A 9326-nucleotide genomic window follows, 5' to 3' on the forward strand; every position below is an offset into this window, starting at 1 on the left:
TAGCGGCGATATTACCGATTAAGTGATCGGTTGTCGACATTTTATTTGAATTGATTATCAAATGTGTTAACTGTTTGCAGCCAATAATCATCATCTGATGATTGTATGAACCAATTAAGTCAGTATTACTATAATTTCTATTCAAATACAAACGATTTAATTGTTTAAAATTCTGGCAAATAGTCGCCAATAAATCGCTGCCATTGTCTTCAAAAGTTTTATATTTATCGCAATCAATAGACAGACTCTTCAATCGTCGACATTTGCGACCAATTGGTAGCAATAGTTTCGGAAATTGTGGCCAAAAAATATCGTCGCCATCATTGTAGACATCAATCGACAATACAGTCAATTGTGACAATTGTGATAATTGAGACATAAGTTGTGTAAAGTATTTATCTGTGAGACCCGTGAATACTACAGACAATTCAGTCAATTGTCTGCCATATTGTCTGATAATATCTTTAAATATGTCACCAGTTTCTCCAGAGTCTATGACGACAACAAGTTTCTTCAACTTCTTGAATATTATCGGTGGTTCACTACTACTACTACTAGTAGTAGTAGTAGTAGTAGTAGTAGTGGTAGTCAACAATTGACGATAGATTTTCAAAACTGATACATCAGTAGATCCATCATAAAATGTTTGGCAATTCAATGACACTAATTGAGTACATTTACGGATATTTTTTGGCCAACAATTCGTCCAACTTTAGGCAATCATAATAATAGAAACAAATTGTTTGCAATTGATTAGCAAATATTGTAAACAAATCGCCGATTAGTTTAACCGATAGTTCATCTATTGTGTCGATATTAAGATATATGTGCCGCAACTGCGGACAGTAGCGGATATTAAACAACAAAAACGGTGTCTCTTCGCGAAAATAAAATAAATCGAGTCTAAAGTGTGTAATGTTTGGACACTTTGACAGCAGTTTGGCCAACGAATCGCCGTTTATTTGCCAAAACTCTGAACTAAATCTAATCTCTTTGATAGTCTTCGGTATCAATCGTTGCCATTGTTTGAACACACATTCAAGTCTTAGTTTGTCATCAAATGTCAGATAAGACAACAATAGTTCAGTCAAATCATCGCCGAAACGATCAAATGATTGTCGACTATCTTCTTCTTCTGTTGAATCAGTTTTTAAAGACATTTTCATTGCAATCAATTGACAACTCATCTCATCATTTGATGCCATACTTGAAGATAATAATAATAATTTTTGTCTAAAAAAGTCAATTCAAATAAGTCTTGTATTGAATAATAAGTGATATTTTTTTTATTTAATAAGTGATTTAAATTTAACACTAATGTAATTGTAATGTTTAAATGCATTATGTAGTCAATGAATAGACAAAAAACAATAATTGTTTTTTTTTAATCAAAACTAATATAACTAATTAGTATTGGTTTTATTTATATTTTATTTATTTATAGTAATAAAACTTTTAAAAATAAAATAAAAATATTGTTTTTATTTGTCTATTCATTGACTATATAATGCATTTACACATTAAAATACAATGATATGCAATGGTATTAATGGTCTTAAACTGATAGCCTATAAGACATCCTATAAAAAAAAATTGTTTAAATTATCCAATATTTTGATTTTGCTTTTATTGAAACAGTTTTATATTGAAATATATATTTTAATTTAATTAATTGTAATAATTTAAAAAATAAATAAATTTTAAGGTGTATATATATGATACTTTATTAAATAACTATTTTTTATAAATGTAATATTCAATAATACATTTTATTTTATATTACATCATCATCAAATTGTACATGTACATTTTATGAGTTTTTAATAAAAAAAATTAAAGTTATATAACTTATACAGTATAATATAAGCATATATATAGTGCTGCCATTTAGTGTGTTTATAAATATTTTTATTATTATTATTATATTAAAAAAAGTTTTTATTGTCAATAAATATTAATTAATTAATTATTTGTTTTATCTTATCATTTATATTATAATAATAATTTATATTTAAAAAAAACAATAATATATATCATTTCATATAATTTGTTTATACTTTAATTTATATGTATTTATTATTAACAAAAATAAATAAATAAATAATATATTAAAAAAAAAATTTCAAAAGTAGACATTTTATTAAAATCAAAATTTAATACATTTTTAATTATTTATGTTTTTTAAGTAATTGATATTTATTTAAATAACTTTTTAATTTGTAGTCTATTTGTGATAACGATAGTAAATTATTAGGATATTTTATTTATTTATTTTTAAAAAATGATAATAAAATAAATATAAAACTTTTTATTGTAATAATTAAATACATATATATATATCCTTAAGTTGAGTTTAACTGTTATAACTGTATTAACTGTTTAGTTGAATATAAATATTTATTTTAAAAAATACTTTAAAGTACAGTATAAAGTAATTAAAACAAAATTTATTTCAATATTTTAATCATTTATTATACGGTATACCTATAACTGGTTTATTACAGACATATTTATCGGTAAAAACTTATTTTTTGATGTTTTGAATTATGTAAATATTTTTTATACTACTTTATGTCCATTAATAATAATTTTCTGAATTTTATCCATACTTTTAATTGGATTCAAATCAATATCATTGTCGTCGACATTGTTTAAGTCAATTGAACGCAATTGTCGTAATCGTTGCAATGATTTCAATGTCTGTGAATCGATGCGATAACCGTTTGATTTCAAGTATTGAAGTCGCGGACAGTTAGCGACAATATTATCGATTAAGTGATCGGTTGTCGTCGATATAGGATTTGAATAATTATAATAATCATAATAATCATAATAATTATAATAAATGGGATAATTATAATTGATTGACAAATGTGTTAACAGTTTGAGTCCATTCATCCGATGATTGTTTGATATAATCAAATCATTTGTTGAATACAATGACAATCGCTTTAAATGTTTAGAGTTATTATTATTTGAAATTATATCCAATAAACTAAAATCAGATTTCTTCTCCTGAAAACAATATTTGATAACAATTGTCAACCGATTCAATTGGCAACAGTTTTGGCCAATTGGTGGCCAAAGTTCAGCGAATTGTGTCCATTGATTTCCAATTACTTTGATCTGTAAATCCTGTAATTTTGTCATTTGTGACAAACCAGACATAACTGCGGCAAAGTCGACGACATCATTGATATTATTGAATACAACAGTCATATACAATAATACTATAATATATATATATTTATTCTTTTAAAATAAAAAACACTTTTAAAAAATAGTAAAACAAATATATGTTAAAATTGTTTTTTTTTAAATACAATTTTATATTAAAACTTTGTTTAAATTAATAATAATTTTATTGATTTTGCCAATAGTTTTAATTGAATTCAAATCAATATCATTGTCGTCGTCGACATTGTTTAAGTCAATTGAACGCAAATGTGTTAATCGTTGCAATAATTTCAATGTCTGTGAATCGATGCGATAACCGCTGTATTTCAAGTATTGAAGTCGCGGACAGTTAGCGGCGATATTACTGATAAACTGATCGGTTGTCGACATAATAGGCTTTGAAATGATTAACAAATGTCTTAACTGTTTGAAACCATTCATCATCTGATGATTATTGTGTGAACCAATCAAATCAATAGTTTGATTAATATTATTCAAATTCAATCGTTTTAATTGTTTAAAATTCAAGCAAATAGTCTCTAATAAATTGTTATCATTTTCATCATAGATCTCGATATTAATCCACAAACTCTTCAATCGTTGACATTTACGACCAATTGGTGATAACAGTTGAGGCAATTGTGGCCAATAAGTGTGGCCAACATTAAAGTCTTCGATAGTTAAGTCCAACAATTGTGTCATTAGTGCTAAACTAGACATAAATGTCTTAATGTTGACGACATCTTCGATATCAGTGATATCCGTTGACAATGATTTCAATTGTCTGGCATATAGTCGGACAATATCATTGAAAATATCTACATATTGTTTATCAAATAATTTGATTCCCAATTTGGTTAGTTTCTTGAATATTAGCGGTTCAGTAGTAGTCAACTGTCGATACAATTGAAGATTAGATTCAATGCAATCGTAAGTTAAACAGTTAAACGACAATAGATTTGTACACTTCTGGAGATTATTCATCAAACCATCAGTTAGTTGTTGCCATTGATTACAGTAGACATAGATTGTCGACAATTGTTTGGCCATTAATGCTAACAACTGTTCAATCATTGTTACCCATTGGTAGTCATTGGGTAGTCTCTCGTAAAACATGTCGATATAGATGTGTTTCAATCGGTGACAGTATTGTCTAATGTATGGTAACAATAATGAGTTCTTTGGCAACCATTGACTTCCTCTGATGATAATGACTGCAATATTTGGACACTTTGACAACAGTTTGGCCAACGAATCGTCGGTTATTCGCCGAAACTCTGAACTAAATCTAATCTCATCGATAGTCTTCGGTATCAATCGTTGCCATTGTTTTGAAACCGATTCAAGTCTTATCTTATCTTTTAATCTAAGATAAGACAACAATAGTTCAGTCAAATCATCGCCAAAACGATCAAATGATTGTCGACTTTCTTCTTCTTCATCTTCTGTTGAATCAGTTTTTAAAGACATTTTCATTGCAATCAATTGACAACTCATCTCATCATTTGATGCCATACTTGAAGAGACAGATAATTATTTTTGTTGTTTAAAAAATCAATTCAAATAAGTCTTATATTAAATAATAAGTGATTTTTTTAATTACTTACAAATTGATGACACAATAAGTGATTTAATAATATTATTATTATTTAGTAATGAATTGCAAATCAAAACAATTAATAAATATTTTGTTTGTTTTGTGTTTTTGTTGTGAAAATTAATGAAAACACTAATCAATTGATTACTGAAATACAGTATTCACTCATTATATTGATTATTATTAATTACTAATTAATAATAATTAACACTTGTTTTATTAACACTAGATTTTCCGAGATTTCTTTTGTCATTTATATGTATTTATTGTTAGCAAAAATAAATAATATATTAAAAAAAAATTTCAAAAGTAGACATTTTATTAAAATCAAAATTTACTACATTTTTAATTATTTATGTTTTTTTTAAGTAATTGATATTTATTTAAATAACTTTTTAATTTGTAGTCTATTTGTGATAACGATAGTAAATTATTAGGATATTTTATTTATTTATTTTTAAAAAATGATAATAAAATAAATATAAAACTTTTTATTGTAATAATTAAATACATATATCTATCCTTAAGTTGAGTTTAACTGTTATAACTGTATTAACTGTTTAGTTGAATATAAATATTTATTTTAAAAAATACTTTAAAGTACAGTATAAAGTAATTAAAACAAAATTTATTTCAATATTTTAATCATTTATTATACGGTATACCTATAACTGGTTTATTACAGACATATTTATCGGTAAAAACTTATTTTTTGATGTTTTGAATTATGTAAATATTTTTTATACTACTTTATGTCCATTAATAATAATTTTCTGAATTTTATCCATACTTTTAATTGGATTCAAATCAATATCATTGTCGTCGACATTGTTTAAGTCAATTGAACGCAATTGTCGTAATCGTTGCAATGATTTCAATGTCTGTGAATCGATGCGATAACCGTTTGATTTCAAGTATTGAAGTCGCGGACAGTTAGCGACAATATTATCGATTAAGTGATCGGTTGTCGTCGATATAGGATTTGAATAATTATAATAATCATAATTATAATAATTATAATAAATGGGATAATTATAATTGATTGACAAATGTGTTAACAGTTTGAGTCCATTCATCCGATGATTGTTTGATATAATCAAATCATTTGTTGAATACAATGACAATCGCTTTAAATGTTTAGAGTTATTATTATTTGAAATTATATCCAATAAACTAAAATCAGATTTCTTCTCCTGAAAACAATATTTGATAACAATTGTCAACCGATTCAATTGGCAACAGTTTTGACCAATTGGTGGCCAAAGTTCAGCGAATTGTGTCCACTGATTTCCAATTACTTTGATCTGTAAATCCTGTAATTGTGTCATTTGTGACAAACCAGACATAACTGCGGCAAAGTCGACGACATAATTGATATTATTGAATACAACAGTCAATCCAAGCAATCGTCGGCCATATTGTCGGACAATATCATTGAAGATATCAACCATTACTTTGCCATAGATATTGATCTCAAGTTTTGTTAAATTCTTGAATATCATCGACGGTTCAATACTACCACTACTWGTAGTCAACAATAATTGTCGATATAATTGTGGCACTGATTTATAGTCGTTACCCACAGCTGTACTACAATTAAATGACACGATGTTTGTACAGCCGTGAAGATTATCACCCAATACATCGTACAGTTGATCCCAATAAGTATGTCTCATATGAATTGTTAGCAATTGTTTGTCAAATACTTTGAAAAATTTATTATTGATTTTCATCGATCTTTTCAAGTGTTTGTTGTAGTCGTGATAGCGATAAGTATCCAAATAAMTGTGTCTCAGRTTTGGACAGTTGTGGCGAATGGATGGCAATAGTAGTGTATTATAAGTTAACAAACGATAACTATAGGAGACTTTAATACATGAAATATTTGACCACTTTTTCAACAGTCTATCAATAGTTTTGGCAGACTTTCCGTTAAATTTTCCGTCAATTATTAGCTCATCGATAGTCAATGATATCAGTCGTTGCCAATGTTTGGACACCGATTCAAGTTTTAGTTTGTCATCAAACGGCAGATAAGACAACAATAGTTGTGACAAATCATCGCCGAAACGATCAAACGATTGTCTTCTCGTGAAATCATTGCTTCTTAAACTCATATTGTTTACCATCGATGACAAACTTATCGCTTCAATTGATCCCATTATCTGAATGATAATAATAATTAACAATTAAATCAATTTAAAACAATGTTTTAATTAAAGTGTGATTTTTTACTTACAAATTGATGACACAATTAGTGATTTAAATATTATTATTATTAGTAATGAAGTGAAAACACAAAACAATAAATATTTTTTAAAAAATTTAGTGTTTTTTTTGTTAAACTTTTTTTGAAACACTAATTGAATGGAAAATAAGTGAAACACTGATTGAATGAGTGATTGATTTGTTTGATTGACTGTCACTTAAATAGTCAGCAAATCATTGATAGACAGACAGTGTGTTTGTGTGTGTATTGTATGGGTTTTGGTGTGACATCTAATGGACACAAAATAAAACGTTGAAAACAATATGTATTAACTTATTAATTATTATTATTATTATTATCATTATTTATGTTATAATATTTATTATTATTATAATTATTTATTAAATATTAATTATAGTTTTAATTTTATAGCAATATTGTGTTTAAATCCCAAATATAATTAATAGTTTATAACCTTTATATATATATATTGTAATATTACTGTATAGTAAACTAAATTACAAATTGTATTATAATTTACAATATTAATAGAATATTTAATTTAATTATTATTTAATTTCTAATTAATAGTAGAAATATATTTAATTACTAATAATTGATTATAATAGAGTTAAATGCAATTATTTATTTATTTTTTTTTAAAAAATAACTAATAAATATAAATAATATTTTAAATTTATAACTACCGGTAGAAAAATAAAAATGTCTATTATTTCAATAGATATGATAACTACTGATAATATTTATACTTTTTAAAAAACAAGTTTCAAACAATTTATTAATAATTTTAAACTTTATTATCAATTATTAAACTTTATTTATTATTACTATTTATTTAGTTCAACAATTTTTTTTAACAAAATAAATGACATTAAATAACATTAATATTTAAGAATAATTTTCTCGATTTTATCATTATATATATATATATATATAAACAAAGTTTTTATATTTAAACAAAGTTTTACCGTATAAACCCGCAAATAGCCCCCCATGGCCATATGGGGCTATATGTGGAAATGTGGGCAATAAGTGAAAAATAGCCCCCCACCAAAAGTTGATTTGAATAAAATCACAAATAGCCCCACTATCGAAAATATTGTAGTTTTTTTTGAATGTGTATATACCCCCTCATGCCATCTATTGACCGGTCAGTGTCTAAACTAAAACTATTAATTATAATAAACTGTAAATTTTAAGTTTTTTAAAATAATTTTTCAATTCAATGCTATTATAGTGTATTTAAATGCTTTGTTTAATAAATGTTGTTAACATTATTTATGTTATGACCGATATATATGTATGACTAAATGACTGTATGACTGTATGACTGTATGACTACATGACTATGTATGACATCATCACTATGTATGACTGTATGACTGTATGACTGTATGACTACACGACTGTATGCCTACGTAACTATGTATGACCTCATGTATGACTGCATTACTATATGTATGACTATAGAAACGATTCCTTTTCCTGTTATACATTCAGGCACTCCATTGTTGTTGTCATCAAAGTTATTACCACTTCACGTGAGCAATGACTGAACAAATCAAATACTTTGATTCATCTGATCGGTCGAATTATGTCGTAAGTGCTGAACACATCAATTCCCACAATTGTCAACATTATCTCATCACTGGTTATAAAATGTGATTATGGATGTGGTGCGGGGTTCCCATTAATAGACCGGTCATTACATTTGGCCATTTGTGGATCAGTTCTCTGTGAGCGCTTCAAGTTTTCGATTAATGAGTTCCCTGTTCACCACTGATATTTTTGTTGGAACAAGCACGGATAGCTAAAGAAATTGAAGATCGACAGGTGGCCACTGAAAATCCCAATCAAACAATTGAATTGGCTGAACAGCCCGCCGGCCCGTCAAATGAAGCAATCATACAGATCGATGACCCGTCAAATGAAGACATCTATCAGATCGATGGCCCGCCATATGAAGACATCAATAAGATGGCTGACTCGTAAAATGATGCCACAAATCAGATCGATGGCACGTCAATTGCTGACACCAATCAAATCGATGACATCGTTATTTATTTATGCGGCCATAATAGCCATGGATTTAGTTCTTGTTAACTACCCGGATAACCGTTTGAGAAACAAAACAGCTTTCGTGACGCCATGATCTTATTGTTAGTCGTGTCCGTCAATCAGCATTTGCCGATCTTCTACAGACAGCCGGTCCTCAAGTCAACGATTTTATAAACGCCAACAGACCGGTCATTACGGCCAACATTTCAAGAATTTGTTTTAAGTTCAGAAATCGGTATTATTAACTGATACTTACCGTACAAT

General features: G+C 27.0%; 1 protein-coding gene across 1 annotated transcript; it reads right to left on the bottom strand.

Annotated features, from left to right (window-relative positions):
• Positions 1 to 5514: 5514 nt before the first annotated feature.
• On the bottom strand, positions 5515 to 7207 carry LOC128957288 (uncharacterized). The gene is made up of 2 exons (XM_054303023.1): positions 7014 to 7207; positions 5515 to 6939 (listed from the first exon to the last, which is right to left on the bottom strand). The coding sequence occupies exon 2, from the start codon at positions 6934 to 6936 to the stop codon at positions 5515 to 5517; it is 1422 nt and encodes a 473-aa protein (XP_054158998.1). The 5' UTR covers positions 6937 to 6939; positions 7014 to 7207.
• Positions 7208 to 9326: the final 2119 nt, after the last annotated feature.

The sequence above is a fragment of the Oppia nitens genome, unplaced genomic scaffold, assembly GCF_028296485.1.
Source record: "Oppia nitens isolate AA-2021 unplaced genomic scaffold, nextdenovo-longstitch-racon4-pilon3 scaffold3_pilon_pilon_pilon, whole genome shotgun sequence".
In the NCBI taxonomy this organism is placed as follows: Eukaryota; Metazoa; Arthropoda; class Arachnida; order Sarcoptiformes; family Oppiidae; genus Oppia; species Oppia nitens.